Source organism: Epinephelus fuscoguttatus, linkage group LG8 (genome assembly GCF_011397635.1).
Source record: "Epinephelus fuscoguttatus linkage group LG8, E.fuscoguttatus.final_Chr_v1".
Lineage (NCBI taxonomy): Eukaryota > Metazoa > Chordata > Actinopteri > Perciformes > Serranidae > Epinephelus > Epinephelus fuscoguttatus.
In genome coordinates, this window is record NC_064759.1 from 1,812,493 (window position 1) to 1,839,387 (window position 26,895).

Consider the following 26,895-nt stretch of genomic DNA (forward strand, 5'->3'; position numbering starts at 1 on the left):
GATATTTACATGCTGAAAATACACATCAGTGTCCTGGCTACCATTATCATATGTCAGCTGCACTGCACACACTTTCTAAAAATTGGTTAATGAGAAACGCCTCAGATGCATTTCACTCTCTCCTTACAAGCTTGCATCAGTCTCTGTCCACACTGAATCTCTTAAATATGCACTTTCATACCAATTTATGTGTTGCAGCCCGCCACAAAAGATCTGCGGCTGCAAATAGATTTTTTATATTTTTGGAGCTGGACAGTACATCAGGAGCGCTGTTGGAATTTATATGCCGTTCAGTTATTTAAAGCATCACACTGTCAGAGCGCAGAGCGCACACATTGCATGGACGGAGCCTCAGGACGTCAGGCGCATTGAAAGTCAAGCTTAACCATTTATTCTGCTGGGTCTAACAGTTTGCGTTCACTCGCAGCAGCTGCTCCTCTCCTCCAATAACTTGACCTGCTCTGAACAGATCAATAGATCAATTATTGACCCTGCCAGTCACAAACTGCTGCTCCCTCCAGCCAGCTGACACCTTATGTAGGATTTTGCAGTTAAAGAAGATCAGCCATGAGCTTTCAAAGAGAGCAACAGGAGTAAATAAAAACAGGACGGCAAGCTGGAACGTTCCAGCAGAAAACAGTTCAGTCAAACTGACGCTCGCTCACATTATATTCATTCAGGACACAGTGTTAAAACAAAACAAAAATTAATGAAGTAATCCCTTCAAGTAATCTATTTTTAAAGACAGTGACTGAATTCAGAATACCACCAATTTAAACTATAACAGAATACAGTTACTCATATTTTGTATTTAAATACGTAATGCTGTTAAATATATTATTCTATTATTCTATTATTATATAATATATTATTCTATTCTACTTTCTGACCCAGCGGTGGTTTGAAGTACAAACGACAGAAGGAAAGAGAGAGTGACAGAAGACAAGCTTCTCTGCTCCTCAACTGCCTTTTATTATAGCTGTGTGTGTGTGTGTGTGTGTGTGTGTGTGTGTGTGTGTGTGATTGAATTGAGCGTGTCTTATTATTTCGTTGCTCTTTTCTAAATGTCAAGAACATCGTTAAAGCATCAAGATTGAAGGTCAATAATTGTTCAGTAAATCTCTTCTGCCTCCTCTTCATCGCCATCATAGCCTCCTTCTCTTTGTCCTCTTTGGTCTTCACTTCCATCGATCCCTCCTCTTCTCTGCCCCTTGTCCAGCTCCCTTTTTCTCTTTTAGTTTCTTCTCTTTATCTCCTCTCTTTCAAAATTTTTGTATGTATTTTCATGACATACATACTTTGTATTACTGATTTTTATAAGGAAAGAAATCCAGAAAAAAACTCCCTGATGTGACACAGCTCTCTGCTGTTTCGTATTTTGTTGACATGACTGTCACTGCCAAGTTCCTCTACATTTTACATTCTACATATAAACCATCTCCTGTATCCTCACTCCTCCTCCTGTCTCATCAGGGCTGGGAGGAGAGCTGCGACGCCGCCGTCTCCCACCTCCTGCGGAGCTGCCTGTCGCGGAGCCCCAAGGACCAGGCCACGTCTCTGGCCCAGGCAGGAGGCCCCATGCTGGGCCTGCCCAGCGACACCACCCGCCTCAAGAAGCACATCACCCTGATGTGTGACCGCATCGGCAAGGGAGGCCGTCTCACGCTGGCCTCTGAGGCCAATGTCCAAGTCCCTGTCCAGATCCAGAACCTGGCTGCTCCTGGTGAGTCAGAGAGGGGGAGAGGGAGGTGATGGAAGGGAAGGGAGGCGTGATTTGAAAGGTAGCACTGCATCCAACGACCTACTCAGCCCAGCTGCCACATGAAAATGTTGGCGTTGTGCATTTCTGCAAACAACAGATAGGTTCCATTTGATGTTTCCAAAGTGACGTAGTGTAAGAGCTGACTTTGTCATCAGGAGGGGATGGTTGATGGTGCGACACCCAGGAGAGGCACCTGCTGAGCTGCAGGCCACTGTGCAACACCAACAACAAATCAGTTGTCTCTTAGCGAGTCATCACTGTGTTTCAGGCGGCTTTTTAGCCACCAAATGTGGGCATTTCCTGCTGAGACGGCGCCACCAAAACTCAGGGCCGAATTCACAAAGAATGAACTGCGGCCGCTGATAGCACCTTGAATTGCACTTCACTTGCACCCGCAGTTTGCTCTGACTTAACGTCCTATTCACAAAGGATATTGCGCTAATGATATACCAGCGCAAACACGCCCCCAAAGTTTGGCAGCTGAGTGCAGTTTGCCCCTGATTTGCCCCTGATTGCAATTAGCCACATGGCAAAGTATAAATGCTGGCTTTGCACCAAGAACACCGTGGCAGAACAATGGCAGAAAAGTGCCATGCCATGCCATTAAAGTAATAATGATTATAATAATAATGTCAAAATATTATTTACAGACTGATTTAACAGACAATCACTGCTGCCACGATCACTGGACAGTCTGGGCGAGAGGCTTCCACAGAGGAGCGCCCAGTTTGCACCAGCTTTCTAAAGACGTTATTTACTTCACTCAAACTGCGTGTGGCTGTTAGCGCTGGTGTTAGTGAATTAGACGTTGTTTATCAATGAGGTTCATTTGCATAGAAAGGGGCAATTTTTGCACCAAATATATGCACATTACCTCATTTAAATATGTGCAAATAACACCAGAGCACCGAGACGCAATCTGCTTGGCAGCGCAGTTAGTGGAGCATTTCACCCTCTGCGCATGCTTTGTGAATTAGACGGGATCTGTTTGCTCCATTTTTACCGGTTTAGCGGCCGCAAAAGCCACGCAATCCTTTTGTGAATTCAGCCCTCAGTGTTTTAGCAAGACCTCAGAGACATTTGCAGCCGTGACTGTGGCAATAAAACCTGGTAATTTAATCTGAAGCATGATCTTTTCTGTACCAGGTGTTTTTTGTGCCTGTCCACATGTTGACCACAGCGTTGTTGAAACGTATCCGCAACATAACAAACAAATAATAGCAAACAACCACATGCTGTTGGTTTGAAGAAACGTATGATGCCAACATTTATTTTGGTGACTAGGTTGTCCTACTAACAGTCAGAAGTGTTTTCTTAACTGATTACTTTTAGTTGCGTAAACTGAATCCTTCATCACAGCAGCAGATCAGAAACTCATACGCTCATATGAGGGTTTATTTTTATAATGGTGTGTTTCAGAGGATCCTGGCAAACAACTTATTTTGTTGTTTAAGCATGAGGACGTTTTGGTTCCTGATAACATGATAGATGCTGCTGTTGCTATCATACTACAGAGTTAATGAAACTCAATCACAGCAGTGTGGAGCTCAAAACTCAGAGATCCGCCTTGAAATAGACGATGTGCCTTACAAGCAGAACTCAAAATCTGATTACCATTACAAAGAATTTGCAGTGTTAAAACAAACACAACTTCTCCTCACAGTTAAAACCCTTAACTTTAAACTATATACTTCTACTTTTTTTAATAGTGTATTTGATCACACATTTTATTGTTTTACAGTTGAAACAACAGCTGAAGTAAAAAGCTGTGTTGGAGCACGATGAATCTTTCTGGGTATTTATGAGAACGTTTGTGTCCCCTGGTGATGATTTTCAGCCTCAGCGGACAAAAACATGAAGTCTATTCATTGTTACCTTTACAGCCAACACACACACACACACACACACAGTATAGGGTATTTAACTGCATCGTACACACACCCACAGCCAGGCACAAAAAAACACTGCAACAAGTTTAACACTTACAACACACACACAGATCGTACACATGAAATACACAGTGCAGACACACTCATAAAAACACACTGTCACATCCAGTTGCGTTTGCCAGGTACACACACTCACACAAACACAACTACGCAAACACACACACACACACACACACACACACACACACACATCTTACGGATCATTTAATCTTGGCTGAAGTTTATAGAGGTCTCTCTGACAAGATCATCAATTACTCTCCTCTTCCTCCTCCTTCCTTCGTTCACGTCCTTCCTCCATCTCTCCTGGTTTCATTTATAAACTATGAAAGAAAAATCAGTAAATTTTCTCTACATATGTTGAACATGGGCAAAATAAATTATAGAAACAACCTGAAAAGGACAACGTCCCTCCTGTCCTGCAGCGTAGAGTTGCATGTTTGAATTATCTCTGGATCATATTCCAAACACGCAGATTCATTCAGCAAAAGTAAATTTATTCTCTCTGTGTTTTGAGGCTAAACTCCGTATTTGAGACATTAAAAATCCAATATATCTGTCTTTTTTCAATCAATCATTTATTTATTGATTTGTATGTCACATGAAATCCTCCAAAGTTCCAGTGAAGTGTGATCCTGTCGGCTCCTTTAACTTGCGTGTTGAAGTTTATTTCTTATGTTCTTGCTTTTTCTTACATTGTGGGCTGTAAAACATAAACACTTAACATTTTTAAAACTCGTCACTGACGACACTGTTTAAACAACAATGAACATGAAAACAAACAGGCAGATATGTACTGAGTGGGATGTGTTATGGCTATATACCTCACTCAGCTCGCTGTCTTTAAAGTGTTGCAGGTGACACCAACAGGAGCAAACACGTGTTTTAAATGTGCAGCACAGAGACATCGCTCTGCAGGCGGCTCGTGGTTCTTCATTTTTTCATTAGCATCAAGGTGTCGCCCAGTGGGTGAGCTGTACACCGGATAGCTGCCATGTTTTTACTGATGAGCACTGACGTCACACACACGTCGTCTTTCCATCCTCCACTTTCACAGCATCGTTAGTGATGATGTCATTTTGATATGAGATGTGTCAGAAGATGTTTACAAGAAGTGTTTATCCACAGACATCAAGTGTCGGAGCTGAATATAAAGCGATTTTCTAAAATCAGTCAAAATCACAAATACTTTATTGATCCCTGGGGGGAAACTGTGATTTGTTAGTCACTCTGACTCACTGAATAGAGGATTATAGAAGTAAGATTAAGAGTATGAAAAAGAAGTGTGTAACTATAAAGTAATAAAATAGAAATGAAAGTGTGCATTATGCTACGAAGTTAACACTGATACTTAAGATATTAAGAATAAAGATATCTTCACTACACTGTAATTGTGTAAAAATATGTGCATTGTTCTACATTAAACTGTAGAAACTAGTGTTACGTTCAGAAATATAAAATATATATTATGATGTAATGTTACTACTATATATACATTTATAGAATAAAAACAAGAATAAGAATAAACATTAGAAATATGTACAGTTATGTGCATTATATGTTAAATAAATATAGACATTCAAAAGGTGTTTGTGAGAATAAATTAATATACTAAAGAATATTGCAGCAGTTGAATTAATGCACCGATTATCACTCAGTATTGCACAGTTAAGGCAGTGCTGCAGAGACTAACTGTACCTTTAACATCACTGTTACACAGTAGAAATATAATAGACTATAATATTTAATTATGCTTTACAAATACAGATAGGTGAATTAAGAAATTTTCTAACTTCTTTTAAAGCTCCAGAGTAGCATGAGGAGGGATATCTCAGCAGAAATGGAAAATAATATAAAATGTATGTTTTCTTTAGTTTGTAATCACCTGAAAATTTGTTACCACAGAATGAGCCGTGTATATCTGCACACGGAGCAGCTCCTCGTCTACTGACATCACCACGTTCACCTCAATGTTTCTACAGTAGCCCAAAAAGGACAAACCTAACACTGACTCCAGATAGAGACATTCAGTTGTTGTGTTGGCTGCCACAGTTAGCTGCTGCTGTGCAATGAATACCATCAGAGAAACACTGATTTGTGACATGAAACGTCTTCATTCAGTGTTTTTCCTGGTGTAAATCAGCTGGTGTGTTTGTTTCTGAGAGGAGGAGACCTCTGAGGATGATTCAGCTCCTGGTAAACACCTCCTGAACCTCCTGCAGCCCTCACCACAAGACTAAAGCCCCTCAATCTGACACACTGGACCTTTAACATTAAACAGTAGCTCCAGTTTACTGTTCATCCAACACGCAGCCTTTTCTGATGTGACACCGTCACTGATCAGTCGAGGCGGACGTCAGTGTGAAAGCCACACTGAGAGTTGCTGACAGCAGATAACTCAACAATGTTTAAAGAAATAAGCCAAACTAAGAGTTGTGTCATGGCTGTGGGCAGGTGGACATGTCTCCTTTCTTATCTCCACCTACAGAGCTCTGTCCCTCCTAATGACAAAAATACACACCAATGGGCAAATCAAATACTGCTGCTGTAAAACTGTCTCTGAGAATTAGTGGTGTGTGTGTGTGTGTGTGTGTGTGTGTGTGTGTGTGTGTGTGTGTGTCACAGAGAGAGAGGAGGTCTATAAAACTTTAAAGGCCTGTTTAAAAGTCATTATAGTGATTACAGTCATTTAGCTCAGAGTTCAGTGGAACAGAACTGAATCAATTAATTAAGTGTGTGTGTGTGTGTGTGTGTGTGTGTGTGTGTGTGTGCGCGCGTGTGTGTAAAAGAGAGTGAGTGTGTTTGTGTTTATGTTTCCTTGACATGCGGTCTCCCCGATCCTTTGGTCTGCTGCCAAAATTCACACTCACACACACACACACACCACATACAGTACACACACACACACACACACACACAAACACACAGAGCGCTGCAGTAAACACTCGTTTGTGAGCCGTCTCAGATGTTGCTTTTTCACCCACCCGTAAACATACACACTTGTTTACGTTTCCAACAACACCGGGGGCAACCGTTTCCCTCTGAGACCACAGACACACACAAACACTGACACATGCACACACACACACACACACACACACACACACACAAACACACTGGGATACCACACAACAAGCCTCACTTCATTGGTACGGAGTGTGTGTGTCAGTGTGTTAATGTGTCTGTGTGAGAGTTTTCTGGGTATAGAAACCTTAAAACACACACACACACACACACACACACACACACACACACAAACACACACTGGGATACCACACAACAAGCCTCACTTCATTGGTACGGAGTGTGTGTGTCAGTGTGTTAATGTGCCTGTGTGAGAGTTTTCTGGATATAGAAACCTTAAAACACACACACACACACACACACACACACACACACACTCTGAGCGTTACATTATCGCTCTCGTTGTCGACAGCGACGCCTCTCTGAGATCAGACTTTATTTCATGCAGCGACAGATGAGAAAAAGAGATCAGTCCTTTATGTTTTTTCTTTTATGAACGACTCAACTTTAAATGTGTTTATGTTACGTAACGTTAATTTAATCAGCTGAATCTCACTGAGAATAAAACTCATCAGACCAGAGTCAAATTACAGGACAGGATGGAGAATATAATATTTAACCTCCTCACTTGAAATAAAAGTTTTTGTTCTGGACGATATTTTCGCCTCCAGCTGATGACATGAGCTCTGTTAAAGACAGTGAGACGACTTCATCATCATCAGGCTGGTTTATTAGTTTGTTTCCTTTTTTCTTTTCCTTGTTTTTTAAATTAATTAATTTTAATTTTTTTTAAATTTTAATTGTATATACTTTTATTAATCCGATAAGGGGAAATTCAGTTCTTCACTCCGTTGTCATTAACAGCAGCACAGACAGGACTTATACATGCACTAAGTGGAGAGACGTCAGAGTGAGAGTTAGTTTATTATTATTATTTTTCAAATGACAGTATTATTCATCAGTATATTGTTATTTGTTATTTAGTATTATACATTTTTTACCCTCTTGAATTTTATCATTATTTATTAGTATATTAATAATTAGTATTATTGTTGTTTGTGTTTTTTAATTTATTCATATTTATTATTATATTATTATTTTTGTTTTATTATTATTTATTAGTATATTATTATTTAGTATTATGGTTGTTTGTTGTTTTTTATTTTTTTTAAATTTATTAATATTCATAATTATATTATTTGTTAGTATATTTTTTTACTTTTTTAATTTTTCTATTAGTATTTATTAGTATTTTTTTTTTTTTTAGTATTATTTTTTCCCTTAGATAGACAAACTGACACTGAAACATTTCCACAGTCACCACTGGTGGACATGACATCATCTGTGTGTGACTGGTTATCCACAGGCAGGAGAAAGGAACACACAAGCACAACAGCTGGAGCCTGAAATTAAAAACTGATTGTATCACCGTGTGTTTAGATGTAAACTGCAACACTGTTCTGTTCCTGCGGATCAATAATACATGATGATATTAATATATTACAGCTGATATAATCAGTGTTTTATTGAATCAATTAATTAAGTGTGTGTGACCCTCCGTCTCGACCTGATGACATCATTCAGACCAACTGGCTTCAAAAGCTGCACTCTGCACACACACACACACACACACACACACACACACACACACACTCTTTATCGCTTTAACTTTACTTCATGTTTCTGTCTGAGCTCTGCTCTGTGTCTCCTCTGGTTTCATCTGCAGTTCATCTTGTGTAACTTGTGTTTTGTGTTCGTCTTCACCTTTGTTTCTCTTTTTGTTGTTGTTCTCCTTCTCGTCTTCCATTTTAGGCCTGTGTTCAGTGCAACAGTCAGGTTCAGTGCGCTCTCCTCTCCTCTCCTCTCCTCTCCTCTCCTGTGGAAGTGGGAAAACAATTCGGTTTTCGTCTCCACTCACACCGGGCGGCTGGTGAACTTGAATCTGACAGAGACTTGGATGGAGACGGTGTGATTTTACGCCAGTTAGCTTACTCATTGTTAAACTTAATGTTGGGTTATTGCCTAAATTACACTGACTATATTGACGTGTTTTAGTAGTGGTTTAATTTCACAACAGTGTCAAAGAATTTTGAGTTTTAGGGTGTATTATGGTTAGGTGTCTGCGCATGAGGGCAGGTCAGGGCGATGTGATGCTGCTCTGCAGGGGGCTCGATCAGCGTGCAGCTGCCACAGGAGAAATTGGAGAGGGAGGAGCAGGGCCTCGACTTGAATGCAGTTGTCGGACAAACAGCTCAGTTTTAATTGAGAATTGATGCCAGGGGCCACATTCAAAAACTAAAATCTAAAATTAATAAAAGAAATGGAAAAAACACGTCTTGTAAAAAGGGAATTTTTCGGCAGGAGGTACCTGAGCGCCACCTGGGGTCTGTCTGTGCACGTGCTGGTCTGCATCCAAGTGTCATGATAGTATATCGTCCCAGGGGCGCCCAGTGGCTCACCTGGTGGAGCGGGAGCCCCACGTGCAGAGGCTGCGTCCCTGCTGCAGTGGCCGTGGGTTCAATTCTGACCTGAGGTTGTTTGCTACATGTCGCCCCCCCTCTCCCCCCTTCACACACAACCTTAAAAAAAATCTTTAAAAAAACGAATTATTTCTGTGCTCATGTCTGTTCTGACACATTGAATCCTGCTGTAGTCTCTGATTCTTATATCTCTGTTCCTTCTCTTCTTTTCTGCTCATGTTCACAGTCCAGTCGAAAGCCAGCAGACACACAGACTACACACACATCCTCCCATCCACACACCCCTGCACTGCATGTGTGTGTGTGTTTTGCAGTTATTTTCACAGTGTTCCACTGGTAGCTGTGGTTTGGGGCCTGCGTCTATTTTCGACCTAAAGAGAGGGGAGAAGATGGGCCGTGTGCACACATGTATTTATGTGTGTGTGTGTGTGTGTGTGTGTGTGTGTGTTCAGAGGACACAGAGAGAAGGAAAATACATGTAGTATGTGTAAGTGTAGGTCATGTCTTGTGTGTAATCCTGACCAGCTGTCTTTGTTCTGTCTCTGTGGTGTTTCCAAATTGAAGAGTTCTCCTCCAGGATGCTAAATATAAAACAGCACCGAGCTATTTTGGAAAAAGAATCAATCACTACCTGAAATTCATCGTTCAATAAATCTGAAATGTTGCAAGAGGGTTGTTGTTTTTTAGCTCAGGACGGTTTCTTAACGTTAAAGGAATTCATTTTAGTCACTTTACTGATACGATAAAGATCTTTTTTTGTTTTGTTTTTTTTTACAAAGCTCGACATTAAACTTATTCAGTGTGTGTGTGCGTGTGTGTGTGTGTGTGTGTGCGCCATACTGAAAAGTGGTCACAGATTCACTCGGCGAAAGCTCAACAGAAGAGATCAGGTGTCTGATTTATATGCACACCAGTTTTTAAAGGGGTCACACTTCCTAGTTTTTGATGTGTGTTTTCAAAAGCGTGTGTGTGTGTGTGTGTGTGTGTGTGTGTGTGTGTGTGTGTGTGTGTGTGTGTGTTGGTCCAAAGATGTGTATGTGGAGGGGGGATTGAAATAGCGTAAAGCCCACAGCCAAATTGCTGGTAACCACAGCAGCACAGTGTCACCCCCATCTTCAAACCGCAGCCCAGAATAAAGCAGGAATGTGCTGGTGCCTCCACACTGCAGACCAAGACAGCGCTGTCTATTGGAAGCAGCTTCGCCCCTCAACCGAGCTGTCCAGAACCGTTCCAAACCCGGCCCTAAGCGCCCCCAAACTGTCACAGACCGACGCAGACGCTCCCACACTGTCTTAAACTGTCACAAAATGGCTTCGAGTTTCTTCAGGCTGTCCTCAAATTGTCATGGACTGACCCAAACCGTCCGCATCTGTATACAAATGGGCCCACAAATGTCCAAAATGTCCCAGACTGTTACACTCCATCCCCAGCTGGATCTAAACTACTGCAAAACTGCAGCAAGCTGTTCAAACAATCTGTGAAGTGCCCAAACTGTCCATAACTACCTCAAAATGTTATTTCAAACTCTCCTGAAACTGAAACAAACTCCATCTAAACTGAGTCCACACGTCTGCAGACGGCCTCTCATCCTCCCATACTGCCCCAAACTGGACAAACACCTTCTAAACTAACTCAAATCGTCCATAACTGCACAAAACATCCTCCAATATTTACCAGAATCTTCCCCTCTCCAAAGTGTCTTTTTCCAACCTCCATGACAGTTTAGACTCAGTAGTCTTCACCACACTGACTTCAGACGCCATTTTGCACTCAAGAAAATGATATTTCAAAGAGAGTGGAGGGGCACAGTCGCATCACTGTCAGCGTTAGTGATTTCATTTTTTCTCATTCCACAGTTGATTGTCTGGTTAGAGTAGGTTCAGAATAAGAACCACAGTTGGGCTTCATCATGTTACGTACTCGCTGTAACATGATGACATAACGTTACTTACTTTCATAACTTAAATTAACTCTGTGTCAACTTTTTTCTGGGGCATGAACAGTGGAGTCCTGGGTCAAAGTCCTGTGTTTGTTTTACCCGTCTATCCACCCTGCCCGCCTCCCTAATAGTTGCTGTAAAAGAAGCAATAGTCTGACCAAACTTGATCCAAGACCTGCTGGAATATCTGTCCTCTGTCCTGGAGACAGTAATTCAGTTTAATTCAATTCAGTTTTATTCATAAAGCCCAAAGACACAAATCACAGCGTACCTCAGAGGCTTCACAGCACACGCACCCCCTGTAACAGGGAAAATGGTTGGAACCTCAGGAAGAGCAATTGAGGAGGGATCCCTCTCCTGGGCTGGACAGACATGCAACAGATGTCGTGTCCAGAACAGACCAACATAATTAATGTACAGTGGTCCGTATGACACACAGACGTCCATTCTGTGATAACAGAAACTGGAAGCTTCCTGCTGACTGTAAGAAGCTGAGGAGCTGAACATGCTGCTGAATGTTTTGGCTTTACATTCAGCTCATGAAAGAGAGAGAGCAGATTTTACATCCTGCTGCTGAACTGTTTAACAGACAAACAGAAAATGTAACTTTGCTGACAGTTTTCAGACCTGAGCAACTTATTCATAATCCTTAGAACTCATCTGTTCATTGTGTCCACATGACAAAGAACCAGGAACGATCGTAGCTTTTAAAACACAAACTTTTTTAGCTCCTGTTTCATACTTTCTCTTCCAGCACGAGAGAATTCTTGAGTGACATACGTGTATGCCAACCGGTTGAACACATGAGCCAGTGCAGCACCGGCAGCCAAAATTTTTAAAAAACTGTTAGCCATGTAAACAACAAACACAGAACAAAACAACAGCTTGTAACAAAAAAATGGAAGAAAACACAGACAAATGGACCGAGAGTGAAGTCCAGGCTTTACTGAGCGTGTATGTGATGGGGAAGTGAAACGAGATTCTGACCAAAGTGAAAGTGATGCTGCTGGCGCAGCTGCAGGCTGGCTTTTGTCACTGCAGCGTTTCTGTTGCTGGTTTGAATGCCAACAGAACAAATGCCCTTAAAGGTATGTCGTTGTTGTTGGAGTGAGCAGGCCCCAGGATTTTGGGACCAAACAGTTCAGATGACTGCCTGAGAGCACCTACGGGAGCTAAAGAAAAGTCTCACAGAAGAACAAACGATTGTTCCTAGTTCTCGCAGTGTGGACACAGTGTCAGCTGTTTCTACTGTTAATATTACTGCCACCACTTCTACAAGTGTCACTATTACTCTTTCAGTCAGACAACTCACATTCAAATGTTTATTTCAAAAGCAGAACATAGTTAGAGTTCGGCATCTAGACTCCGGCCTCATCACTTGCCACTGATAAGTTTACATGAGATTTTGGGAAGTGATGATTGAATCTTTTCCCCCTAGCTGGAGCCTGCAGGCGGATGCTCGGATGGAGTTGGGGCTGAAAGAGCGAGCGGCAGTACTGATGCAGGGCAGCAGCAGCATAGACTGCCAACAGACAACAACTGCTCTTATTTCCACTCTAACTGTGTCGACCACTGACACCATCACAGTCACTCCACACTGTGTATTCACACCGTTATCTTCATTAAGTTTCTCTTCTTAAAGTGTTTTTAAGTGTGATGTGGTGCAGAGTCTTGAGACTAAACCTCAGGACGGTCTAAAACTGATAACCCGACCAGCTTGACAAATATAGACCCGACCACAACGGAGAGAAACACAGATACACACCACAGCTCTGACCAGGCGGTACTACGCCTACTATTTACAGAGAGAGACTGAGAGAGAGAGGAATGTGCGAGAGGTCAGCGGTAAGAGACGCTCTGTGTGTGTGTGTGTGTGATTTTGTTTCAGAGTAAGTTGCTCCAGAGGTGGGCTATTTCCTTACCTGATGTTGATGTAAGACTGAGGTTAAAACACACACACACACACACACAAACACACATTCCCCGTGAAATTCTAAGACAGCGTTACAAAAAAAAAAACGACTCGCCTTAGAAAAACACCTGCCCAATTAAGAGCGAGGCATATCCCATTTCAAACAACTGTGTGTGTGTGTGTGTGTGTGTGTGGGTGTGTGGGTGTGTGGGTGTGTGTGTGAAGCCACAGGCTGTGCTCTCACCAAAGAGAACAAGATTGGCTTTAGAAAAGGCCAGGATAAATATTAGAGAGGGCTTAGGGTAATCTGCACACACACTCACACACTCACACACACACACACACACATTCACACACTCACACACACACACAGATGTAGACGCAGTGGGGGAGATGGAGACACACACATTCTCAGACACCTTAAGGTAGACATGATGGCAGACACACACATGCACACTGTGTCTCATACACACACACAAACACACACACACACACACAACACAAAGGCACGATGTGTGCAGCACATGTTAAATGAAAGTACCGTGAAACTGGACACAATCCTGCAGGAGGAGAGGAAATTAGGAGACAGGGAGGGATGAAAGGAGGAGGGAAGGAAAGAAAGATAGATAGAGGAAAATGTGGGAAAGAGGAAGTGAGGTGGATGGACAGGGAAGGAAAAGGGGAAGGTGGAAGAGGAGGAGACAGAGAGGGAAAGTAAGCAAGAGGAAAAGGATGGAGAGGGAGGAGAGGAGCAGACGCAGACAGGAAGGAGAAGAAAAAGAGGGAGAGGAGACAGAGAGGGGAGGAGAGGAATGAGGAAAGGGGGATGAGGAGGAGACAGAGAGGTGGGACGGAGGAGAGACAAGGCGTCCAATTCATCGGCCTCAGGAGCTCCCTAAATCCAGACTGATCCTGGGGATTCGAGCAGGGATTTCATCACACACACTCACGCACTCACTCACTCACACACACACACACACACACATTCTACACTTGTATACTATGCAGCGTTTCTCCTCTAAAACACAAACTAAACTTAGATAATCTGGTAACATCTTGCCGTTTTTCTTTCATGTATCGTCTCAGAGTTGTGATGAATTTCCATATTAAAGACACTCTCATATAAATATTATTATTATCTCATCTAAACTTTGTGTATATTTTGCTGTAAATGACAGAGCACAAACAGAGTGAGAAGATATTCATCTAGTTTCATGAATTTTTAAATGATGAGGATGAAACTGGAACAGTGCTGTTAAGACCAGTTTCATCTTGAACTCTGTCACCAGATATCTGCAGTAAGGAAAATTATTTCATCACAACTTTATTTTCCATCATAGTGAAACAATGTCTGAGTACACCCTCACATTATCCAACATTAAGACATAGAACATTTAAAACAACAACATATGAAAAACATGCAAGTGTTATTAAGTCATAGAGTGATCTCTACCAGTAGACTCTATTGATAAAGGTTTTAGCAAAAAATAAATGTAACTTCAGTCATTACTGTCACTGCGGTACAGATGACTCATCCATGAATTACAGTATGACAGAAAATGTGATTTAATCTTTCACTGTATAATGTGTCAAGTAAATAAAGTAATAATAATAATTATAGTATGTCAAGTAAACGTTGCGGGCGGCACGGTGGTGTGGTGGTTAGCACTCTCGCCTCACAGCAAGAGGGTTGCCAGTTCGATCCCGGGCGTGGGAGCCCTTCTGTGTGGAGTTTGCATGTTCTCCCCGTGTCAGTGTGGGTTTCCTCCAGGTGCTCCGGCTTCCTCCCACAGTCCAAAGACATGCAGGTTAATTGGTGACTCTAAATTGTCCGTAGGTGTGAATGTGAGCGTGAATGGTTGTCTGTCTCTATGTGTCAGCCCTGCGATAGTCTGGCGACCTGTCCAGGGTGAACCCTGCCTCTCACCCAGTGTCAGCTGGGATAGGCTCCACCCCCCCCGCGACCCTCAAGAGGATGAAGCGGTTAGAAGATGAATGAATGAAGTAAACGTTGCATCCAGACCTGCTTGCATGTTGTCGTATGTAGGATCAAGGACATGTGGTGACACTTTAACTTGAAATCAGTCTGAAAGTCGAATGAAGTGCAGCAAACATTTGACATTTGATGTGGCGTGTCTCATACAGACAGGAAGTGGGAAAAATGCTGCTTTACTTACATATAAAAAGGCTGTGAAACAAGACAGTGACATGTCAAAGAGGACAGTCACATTTTAGGTGGTGTGTGGATTTATAGGATGAGTGCTAGTTTTTATGCCTCTGCACCGGCGTCCGTCCGTCTGTGCGTCCTATCGTTATATCTCAAAAACACCTCACAGGAATTTCTACAAATTTGGCACAGATTTCCACCTGGACTAAATGATGAACTGATTTGTCACTGGCTGAATCTGAGTTGTTTGACAGTGTGTGCAGATGAGCAGTGTTTAGTTCCCCCCATTGCCACCAGCCTCCAGAGCTGACAAAAGTCTGCGGGACTCCTGTCACACACACTGCTCACATTGTGATGACAGAGCTGGCTGAAAATCGGTAACACTTTCCTAAACTAAACATATCACCATTTTCCTAACAGCTGTAGCTGTCATATTTCTCAGAGACGGACCTTGAGTGGCTGGACTGGATCAGCTAACTTCTCAGCTTTGTAGTTTGTGAGCGGCAGGGGGTGAGACAGAGGGACCGCGGGGTACATCCATTAGTGCACAACCTAGTTAGCAGCAATCTCTTGTAACAGTGCTGGCAGCCAATTATTAGGCCTTGATGTGACAGTCTACTTATGTTGTGCAGAAGTGGGCGTGGTTTCATCTAAAGTGGGTTAGAGAAATTCTGTCAGGCGTGCACATGGTTCAGTTAATGCTGCATTTGATGTCTGCATAGCCGAGTGTGTCCATGTGTTAAGTCCATGTGGCCATTCAGGGCTGCACGCTGGTGTAGTCAGATAATCATCACGGTAAATGTTCTGACTCTGCAAATCCAGAAAGTATAATGTGAGTGTCACAGTTCACACAAAACTACAGAGCAAGAACTACAAGCTTTGTAGTTCAAATTTCAGAACTGTCACTTGTCATGAAGTCTCTGAGCCAGTCGATTAAACTCTTCCTCCGTCAGTGCTCAGTGACCAGCTGTAAAATGATGTCATCACACTGAGAACCTCTCAGTGAAAATACATAAATCTAAGTATATATTCAGATGTTTCTTATACAGTGTGTTTCCTCCACCTGTCACTTAGGAGGTGTTGAGCCCATCGCAGAGGTGGCTGGTGACGGAGAGGAGCTGGAACTTCCACCCGAGACGACCAAGTTCATCAAGAAGAAACAGCCGTCTAAGAAAGTCAAGAAAGGTAGGAGCACAGCCTCCTCCATCACCTTCTCCTCCATGCTTTACTGTCATCTCTTCTCCTTCCTCTCTGTGTCTTTATTTGGAGCTGAATATTCTCCAGCTCCAGCTCATCAGAGCCTTCTGCTTCACCTTGTCACATTTCCAACCGACCCATGTCAGAATCCATCACTGCAGCAGTACATCCGCAGCATTGCTCCCAGCTTGTCACTAAATCCTGAGCAGAGCCCTGACACTGATATCTGTTCACTGTCTGTCACACTGTTTCTAATCCACCTCTATTTTCCCTCCCGGCACAACGCGCTGTCTCATCTGTTATGTGTACATACCTCTGTGACTGCTGCTGGCTCGTGGGCCGCACAATCAGCGTGGTTTGGATTCTGGTCGGTGTCAACAGATGAAATCAAAAGACACATTTGGCTGTGCAGATGCAGAGTGGATGTTCACAGTGTTTCTGAATGTTTAGCTTTGCTGTGTTTGTTCCACCTGACAATCCTGCTCTGTGTTTCTGATGTTCTGACTTCTGCTGTACGGTCTCGCTTTGATGGCCATCATTAAATCCCAGCTGACCTCACCATCAACAGATGGTACGAACTCAGAATGTCCCCACGTTACTGATCCTCTGAGATAATTTCTGTCAACAACCTGTGGAGAGTCTGTGGACTCTCAGATGTCTATGAAGGTGGGGTGTGAGTCCTTTTTTTTTTTAAAAAAAAAGGGGACATCAGGTAATTATCACAGATTATTGTCCTCAGCCTCCTCAGGAAGGTGCAAGATGCACCCACATATAGTTTTATCCTCTTCTCTTGACCTGTGATGGCAGCATCCTTATTATGAAACACCTGCTCTTCACCCTAAAACACGAGAGCCGTTGTGAATGTTTCCCCTCCCACTGTGCATGTGTTTTGTTGCCCAGGAGAAGACTTGGATCAGAAGCACAATCATAAACACTTTATTGATCCCTGGAGGAAAATTGTGACACGTTAAAGTCACTCTGATGTAAAGCGTAAAGAATTATAGAGGTAAAAATAAGAAGTACAAAGTAGGAAGTATGTGAAAATATAAAAATAAACTGTGTATTATGCTACAGTGCAAACACCAGTGTGTAAAATATTCAGAAATATAAAATGTGTTCCTTATGCTACAGTGTACAAGACAATATATCCATAAGTAGAGAGAGAAATAAGGTATATATACAACATATGTTTAACATACATTCAAGAGCAGCGTTGGTGAAAATAAATTAGGATGTTGAAGAATATTGCACAGTTGATTAATTATTATTATTCTAACTGTGTGCCTTATAGTGTTGCAAAATTACTTTTTTATCATCATGCCATAAACACATTGTAAAAGGCTCCAGTATTCCAGTTTTAATTTGGCAATAACGAATTAAACTCTATCTGTAGGCACAATTTTGTCGAATACACGGCAGGCTGTTAACTCTCTGGCCAATCAGGCAGAACCGTCACTGATAAGCATTGTCTGATTGGTCAGAATCTGTCTGTTAAGTTTATTCACCCAGTGCTGCTGTATTACTCTGCATGGCTGAAGGACAAAAGTGTGGCAAGATGAGTGAGCACAGATGAAAGTGTGAATGCCAGAGAGAAACTGGTGCTTAAAAAATGGCGTGTAAGCTGTTTGATGATATTTGGGATGATGGAGAGATGATGTGGTGAAAGCACTGATACTGTCGAGTCTGAGACATGAACTGAGTTCACTCTAATACCTGTTTATTCATGAGATGTTCAACAATGTTTTCACATACACTGAACAAAAATATAAACACAACATTTTTGTTTTTGCTCCCATTTTTCATGATCTGAACTCAAAGATCTAAAACATTTTCTGTACACACAAAAGACCATTTCCTCACAAATATTGTTCACAAACCAGTCAGTATCTGGTGTGACCACCGTTTGCCTCACGCAGTGCAACACATCTCCTTCACATAGAGTTGATCAGGTTGTTGATTGTGGCCTGTGGAATGTTGGTCCACTCCTCTTCAATGGCTGTGCCAAGTTGCTGGATATATGTCCGGTGAGTATGCTGGCCATGCAAGAACTGGGATGTTTTCAGCTTCCAGGAATTGTGTACAGATCCTTGCAACATGGGGCCGTGCATTATCATGCTGCAACATGAGGTGATGGTCGTGGATGAATGGCACAACAATGGGCCTCAGGATCTCGTCACGGTATCTCTGTGCATTCAAAATGCCATCAATAAAATGCACCTGTGTTCGTTGTCCATAACATATGCTTGCCCATACTATAACCCCACCGCCACCATGGGCCATTCGATCCACAACGTTGACATCAGCAAACTGCTCACCCACACGACGCCTCACATGCTGTGTGCCATCTGCCCTGAACAGTGAAAACCGGCATTCATCCATGAAGAGAACACCTCTCCAACGTGCCAGACGCCATCGAATGTGAGCATTTGCCCACTCAAGTTGGTTACGATGATGAACTGCAGTCAGGTCGAGACCCCGATGAGGACGACGAGCATGCAGATGAGCTTCCCTGAGACGGTTTCTGACAGTTTGTGCAGAAATTCTTTGGTTATGCAAACCGATTGTTGCAGCAGCTGTCCGGGTGGCTGGTCTCAGACGATCTTGGAGGTGAACATGCTGGATGTGGAGGTCCTGGGCTGGTGTGGTTACACGTGGTCTGCGGTTGGATGTACTGCCAAATTGTCTGAAACGTCTTTGGAGACGGCTTATGGTAGAGAAATGAGCATTCAATTCACGGGCAACAGCTCTGGTGGACATTCCTGCAGTCAGCATGCCAGTTGCACGCTCCCTCAAAACTTGCGACATCTGTAGCGTTGTGCTGTGTGATAAAACTGAACATTTCAGAGTGGCCAGCCTAAGGCACACCTGTGCAATATTCATGCTGTCTAATCAGCATCCTGATATGCCACACCTGTGAGGTGGGATGGATTATCCAAAGGAGGAGTGCTCACTAACACAGATTTAGACAGATTTGTGAACAATATTTGAGGGAAATGGTCTTTTGTGTGTATAGAAAATGTTTTAGGTCTTTGAGTTCAGCTCATGAAAAATGGGAGCAAAAGTGTTGCGTTTATATTTTTGTTCAGTGTAGTTTCCTCATATCATGCAGCAGTAGTGCCAACACCAGAGTGAAATACTGCAGTGATTTAGGATGTCAGGGTTGATCGTAGGGGCCAACCTGTTGGCAGTGTCTGTATCAGTCAGTCTGTTCCTGACCTGTTGGCTTTAATAAAGTAAGATAATAAATGTGGACTCACCCTCGGAGACAGAGTGAGCAGCTCAGACATCTGGAAGGATCTCGGAGAGTATCCACGTCTCGTTTGCACTGAGAGTTGATGTGGTTTGGCCGTCTGGTAAAGATGCCTTCTGGGCATTTTGCTGTTGAGGTATTCTGGGCGTGTCCAGCTGGGAGGATACCCAGAAAACCCTGGAGAGATTACATAGATTACCCCCAGGAGGAGCTGAAGAATGTGGCCAGAGTTAAACACATCTGGGCTACTTTGTTTATCCTCCTGTTCTATAAGCAGGTGAGCGATGATAGAAATGGACGTTTAGTTACAGAGATGATGTCAAGCTTCCAACAACCACCTTTACTTTGTTGTGTTTATAGAGTGTAGTTCGAATCATTTGTCAGTACGTGTTCACACTGTACGCTAAGACGCTCATCACTGCCGTCCAGCCTTGTGTGTGTGTTTGACTGCTTTCACTGAGCCATGATCTCAGTAAAGAACATCTGTCTGTTGTCACAGCGTTCTTTCTATAGGCCGTGTCTTCGGGCGAGAGCTGTGAGTGTGTCCAGCGTTGCTGGTCTACTGTTGCCAGGTCTACACTCACTGTTGTTCTGTTTGGAGAGTTGGAGCACGCTCTCATCCTCTCCACAGTGTCTGCTGTCTCTCCTTCTCACTCTCTCATCTCGTTATGTCTTCATCCATCTGGTTCCGCTCTCTGTCCGTCCCTCTTTCTGTCTGTGTGACGGAGACGCAGCACATCGGAGGAGGAGGAAGAGGAGGAGGAGGAGGAGGAGGAGGAGGAGGAGGAGTTATCTGGTTTTTTTTATCCTGTTTATTGTTATAATCAACCTCATCAAGTACACGACACCTCAATGTCTTTCTCTCTTTGCTTGTTTCTGTTGTCCACTTCAGTTACTAACCTGATTAGTTTCATCTGAGATCCATTAACACGCACACACACACACACACACACACACACACACACACACACTGCTTACAACAATATCCGAATGGCCTGGACACACACTCAACAATCCCATATTGTTTCCTGGCTCCTGTCTCAGTCACACACACACAGACACACACACACACACACACACACACACACACAAACGCACACACACTCCTGCCAGAAGGGCTTCTGGTTTGCATTGAGGACAAATCCGTGTTTTATGACAGTTTGTCTTTCCTAAACCGGGGCAGATAGATTCCCTTTGATGGGCTTTACTTTCGTTAGTGTGTGTGGGTGTGTGAGTGTGTGTGTGTGTGTGTGTGTGTGTGTGTGTGTGTGTGTATACTTGTGGTTAATCCACTCAGGCGTCGCCACTAATGAGAAGGGGAGGTGTGGGAGACACAGAGAGGGCGACACAGGGATCATTAAACCATATACACATATACATTCATACACACACATGCATGCACACACAGACGCACACACACACACACGCACGCTGCCCCAACAACTGTGTCAGATGAAGGCTATCAGTGTGTATTTTCTGAGCTCAGAACCACACACAGGAAAATCAAACCAACAACAAGCAACTTTGACGACTTTTATACATAAATGGACAGAATCAGTCACAGTCTGTACTCTGTGTGTGAAAGGGGGAACGTGACGCTGTTATTACGTCTCACAGCTCTTTATGAAAGGTACAGTTATGGAATGAGGGGACAGAGTTGTCTCCCCCTTAAGCTGGCAGCAGTGGTAGTGACAGTGTCAGATCAATGTCTGTGTGAAAGGGACAGCTGGCAGGACGGGATCATGTGCAGGACTGTTGTGGTGTCATGATGATGTCGATGAACGTCGACCAACAAATGGTGAAAACAATAAGATCCTTCCCCTCCGAACAGAGGACACACATCCTCACTGCGACCTCGTCACATGTCCATGTTTGGTCATGGACTCTCCACGTCCACATATGACGTCCAAGGTACCCTGGGTGTGTTGGTTGTTGACGTTCTGGGACGCCGTGTCAACTTCAGCCTGTTACATGCATTGTCTGTTTTCAAAATACACTTCTGTTTTCACAGGAAATGTACAGTTTGCATACAGTCTCTTTCAAAATAAAAGCACTACATTGGTGCAGCACTGCCAACTGATGTTTTTTTCTCTCAACAACAAACACACGTGGTTGGGTTTAGGGAAAAAGGACAGGGTTTGGCTTTACAATCTGACAGGAAGTGAACACCGGCCTGTGAAAGTTAGTGTTTTTTCGATTTTTGGACATTTCCTGTAAATCCTGTTATTTCCTGTTCAGGGCGTCACTCCTTCTGCTGCTGTCACCAAATCTCTAAAAGCTTCAGTTTGATTTTCTTTGAAGGAAAATCCCCTTTATCCTGTTTAATGCCACAGAGCTAAGTCTTCTGAGTGATGAATCTTTATCAGTTCACTGAGTGACAGCATACTGTACAGCACTGCGCTGTGATCTGCATGTTTAATTGATCACACGTGTTAATCATCCGTGCATAAACTAAAGCAGCTATTGTTCTGTTTGACATGTTCCAGATAAAACACACTGACAGTGATTTGGAAAATGGGATCGAACTGAGAACGCACCGATCCAACTTCTTGTCTCTGCTGATAGCGAGCACAGATCACACACACACGCCACCTGTTTAACAAATCTAAAATCTGTGTGACTCAACGTGGAGAACTCACTGGAGTCATTTTTAAGTGACCATGACTGAATGAATGAAACAGAAAGCGTAAATGCTGAATGTTTTTAATGTCAGTACATGTGTCTGTCACATCACAGGTTTATCTGAGGAGGACTCGACACGTGTTGCATTTGTAGCACCTTTAAACTCAACACAAACACACTGATAACTGTGTTCAACAAAGGTTCACCAGTTTGTCACAAAGAAATCCAACATACCTGTCATTTAGTTGATGTTTATTATGTGTCCGTTGAATGATTCTAGGTTTCTGTGTGTCTCTCTCCAAAACACACACACACACACACACACACACACACACGTACGTCACTCTTACCTTTCAGCTCAGCCCTCCAGAGATCACTGAAAAGAGCAAAAGGAAAATGATCCCTAATTAGTTTAGTTTGTCATGGAAACCTCCAGAACAAGTCTGTGGTTTATATTAAGGGGGGGGCAAGGGGAAGTGATTCGATGATGCAGGGACAGATGGGAAGCAGCATCATGTCCAGACTTGTCCTATAGCCCCCCCTCCTCCTCCTCCTCCTCCTCCTCCTCATCTTCCTCCTGAGAGAAAACGAGAAACAGTGGTACCTTTCAAGACCTCTGAAAATAATGATTGTTTATTAAAGCCTGCAGTGAAATTCTCCTTTCACCCTGGAGCTTCTTGCTCAAGGTCACTTCAGCAGGGAGGTTTAGCTTTAGGCCTCGATGACACAGGAAGTGTGTCAGCAGCTGGAGGCGGCTTTTGGTGATAGTTGTTAATGAGGATGAAGCTTTTTGCTTGCTGCTTTTGCGTTAATATGGATTTCACATTTCTGCACTCTAGGCGCCTGTTTTGTCAACAGGCAAATGTCAACTCAGAGCAGAAATGTGCCCCACATCATCTCCGCTTTTTTCCCGTTGTCCAATGGGATGATTTGAGAGGTGGGCCTTCTGTGGTGGTCATGACAACCAGTTTACAGCTGGTAAACAATGGAGGAGAAACTGGTGGTAGTGGTTGCTGGATACCCAGAGCTATACAGCCTGATGATAGACAGCAGGTTGTCAAACTGCCCCTGAGTCATCCTAAAATCTGCCTTGAAACATCCATCATGGAGGAGAAGTTCCTGGACCAACTGGCGGCATTAAAAAGTCCCCAAAAGTCTTAAATCTAACTCACCGTAAGCTTTGTGAACCCGTATGACCTGGAAAAAAAAACAATGCAGGGAGCTGCGGTCAGTGTTAATGGTAAATGTAGTCAACTGAAGCAATAAATTCCTCAGTGTGTTTTATGTTGATTGGAGAAACACTACTTTGCATATTCAGTGGGCCACATACCGCGGAAGTAAACCCGGAAGCTAGAAACTTTTTTACCGAGCCAGGCAAGCAACTGCATCGGAATGGATAGGCGCCATCTTGGCATCTGTTATCTAGGTATTATTAAAATCTCAATGTGCACCCTGACAGTGTTCATTTCGTTGACAAAAACTATGGCAAAAACTTTTTGTCAGCGACCTTGTTTCCATGAGAAAAACAAGAAAAGATGAGCTAAACATACATCTTGATAATAAAAACTAAGACGGAGTCTGTGTTTCATTTTTGTTGAAGACACTTAAAAATGTTAATGAACTATCGGACATTGAAAGCTGAGAACAGCCATGTCTATTATCATCTTCAAATGCCTGATGAGCGACAGGCTGGTAAACTCCAGTAAATAGTCTGCACCAGGATGTTTGGGTTGGTGCGAGTTGCGAGCTGTAATTCAGCAGTAAATAATCAGCCGTGTGTGTCTGACTGTGGATGGTGGAGCTGCTGAATGGATTTGTGGAGTTTGTTAGTTGCCGCGGTGGCTGTTAGCAGCTAGCTCCTCTGATACATGAATTAGCCTCACTGGATTAGTTTAAAGATAAAATTCATGTAGAAAATATAATGACAAAAATGTCATTCATTTTCATAGACTAAAACTATGAAGGATAAAAATGACTAAAACTTAAAACCATCTTCGCCTAAACACAAAGACTAAATCTAAAATTGCTGTCAAAGACCAACACTGCACCCTGGTCATGCTGATGCTCTGTCAGTGGTCTGAATCTGGCCGGAGACGCACAGTAGAGTGTTTCTGTCTCATGGTGGCAAAGAGCCAAATAAGCCTTTGGGTGCCGGGCGGCTCACACCTCCCATAAAACCAGAGAACAAGGTGGTAGGAAACAAATCAGTTCAAAGCTCTTCGTTTTCAGACAAAGACACACACACACACACACCTTCCGCCTACCTGTCTGTGACTTTAAAGTAATTAGGCGCCATGCCAACTCCCCCCACACCACACACACACACACACACACACACACACACACACACACACACAGACCTTTCTGTTAGAGTGCATGGCAGCCGGAAAGCACATTTGGTCGACTTGAAAGGCATCAAAAGCGTCTGAGAGAGAGAGAGAGAGAAGGAGAGGGATGAGTGGAGCTCTCTCTGTCCTCGGCTTGAAAAGGAGGGATGATGAAAGAGAGATGAAAGGGAGAGTGTCTTCCTTCTCCTCTTTCCTGGCGCTGCATCCTTTTTTGTTGTTCTGCTCCTCCCCTACAGCCCACCTGGGATCACAGACACCATCCAGAGCGTACACACACACACACACACACACACACACACACACACACACACAGACAGCTAGAACTAAATCTGAACTCTAACCTGACGTTGAGTGTCTCTTTGAGTCAGAGGAGAGGACTCATCAGATCCAGGGTCAGTCTGCAGTCAGTCGTTCATTAAACCACATAATGTACGAACTCAGTCACCGCAGCTTCATGCTAACAGCACTAGCATCGACTCAGGTCGTCCTCAGCTGCACCTCCACCGCCTATTAGCATCAAACAGCTGTTAGCATCGTCTGCTGCTGTTTGTTGGCATCAGTACTGCACATTGGCCATATTAGCCTTCACCATTAGCAATGAACTTGTGTATTAGCATTAGCTTTGTCCATTAGGCTGGGACATATCTGTTATTGACTAAATCTGTAACCATCTGCAGAAGAAAGGCAGACAGATAGAATCATGAGTCAGAGAGGGAATGTGAAGACGTTCAGTCATTCTGTAAAACCTCCAGTGGACCTGCAGCAGTCTGATTTCAACCGAACTGACACAATATGAGGCTGGACCACAGACCAGAGACCACCTTAGGTCCAGTGTTAGGGAGACTGAGTGGCGTTTAGTGTGTGGACTGCAGATTGTAACCAACTGAAGCTTCTCCTGGTTAGAATTCCTTCAGAGTTCATTGTTCAGGAGCAGAATTATCAGCAGAGGTCTTTCCTCTACAAAACAAACAGACCCGCTGTTTAAACCAGGAAAAACACTGAAAAAAGAAGTTTAATGGTAAAAAAAAAAAAATCTGTGTTTTTCTGACACTGCTTACTGCAGAGGCTGATGCAAACATGTAAATGTCTCTATCTAGACTGTTTGGTTTGTCCGTTCTGGCCTAGGTAGAAACATGGCGGTGCAACATGGTGATCTCTGTAGACGAGGACCTGCTCCCTGTGTAGATATATAAACGAGTCATTCTAACAGCCAGGCTCCACCAGGCACGTCAGCAGTGCGACACGTCTGCAGCACGAGTCCCATAGCAGCTCGCCCCCCTGTTAATCAGTCACAGCGGCTCCACCGGCAACATGAGCGGCGCGACAACTCTCTATTTTATGGGGCTCTTCTATTTTTGTCGCACTACGCTCCCCTACGCGACCCTCCAGCAGATAAAAACTACATGAAGTAGTGTGCTAAACGAGCACAATGTGTTTTTGAATGAATAAACCATTATCAGAGGTGATATGTGATGATTTTTTTTTCATGCATTTACCCATGTTTGTCCGTGACATTGTGTAAATGTCCGTGGCGGACATTTGAAATCGAGTAGATGACAAACAGTACAGTAAACTTGTATATAACTCAAATATATGTAAAAACTTAGGTGGAAAATGCTTTAACATTTCATGGCTCAGCAAACGGTAAACAACCCCGCTGGCTTCTCTACATGTCGTTTCCGTACGCAGTCAGAGGAGCCCAAATGAATACGCCGCGACGCTATGCTGATGTGACACCTTTGCAGCCTGTGGAGCCCGGCTGTAAGGTAACAAAAACAAAACCATTCTGATTTTCAGGTGATTAAACACGTAAGAAAACAGACTGATGATATTATATTCCATGTCTGCCAATATATACCCCTAAATCTGACACACTGGAGCTTTAAAAAAGGCTGGCTGGATGACTGAGGAAGTGTTAATTGTGTGTCAGCTGGTTTGTGGTGACTATTCTGTCAGATGTGTCGTAGCAAATCAAGTGCATTCCTGTTTGTGTAACTGTTTTGTTAGATGTTGCAGAGGAAACATGCAGAGCTGGAGAGGGAGACTGAGTGTCTGTTGCAAATATTTATTACTGGAAATTGATGACGGGACTTTGAAATGATTTGTTAATTCATTGATCAGTCAATGAACAGAAAGTTTATCTGCAACTTTGATGTGATGATATTAGGGCTGTCAAAATATTGCATTAATTTCGATTAATTGATCACAGAAAAAATAATGTGTAAAAAAACGTAACGCTGATTAATGG

General features: G+C 43.1%; 2 protein-coding genes across 3 annotated transcripts in view; one reads left to right on the forward strand and one right to left on the reverse strand.

The window, feature by feature from the left end:
• LOC125892608 (cathepsin S-like) overlaps positions 1-26,895 on the reverse strand; it is an 853,108-nt gene that overhangs the window by 708,821 nt on the left and 117,392 nt on the right. The window lies entirely within an intron of this gene.
• The window catches only part of bbs9 (Bardet-Biedl syndrome 9), a 244,923-nt gene that overhangs the window by 151,112 nt on the left and 66,916 nt on the right, over positions 1-26,895 (forward strand). The window contains exons 20-21 of one of the 2 annotated variants that reach the window (XM_049582619.1): positions 1,474-1,723; positions 16,305-16,415. In XM_049582619.1, the coding sequence (XP_049438576.1) occupies positions 1,474-1,723; positions 16,305-16,415 (361 nt within the window). The remainder of the gene's footprint in view (positions 1-1,473; positions 1,724-16,304; positions 16,416-26,895) is intronic. The other variant, XM_049582620.1, reaches the window with a different exon arrangement.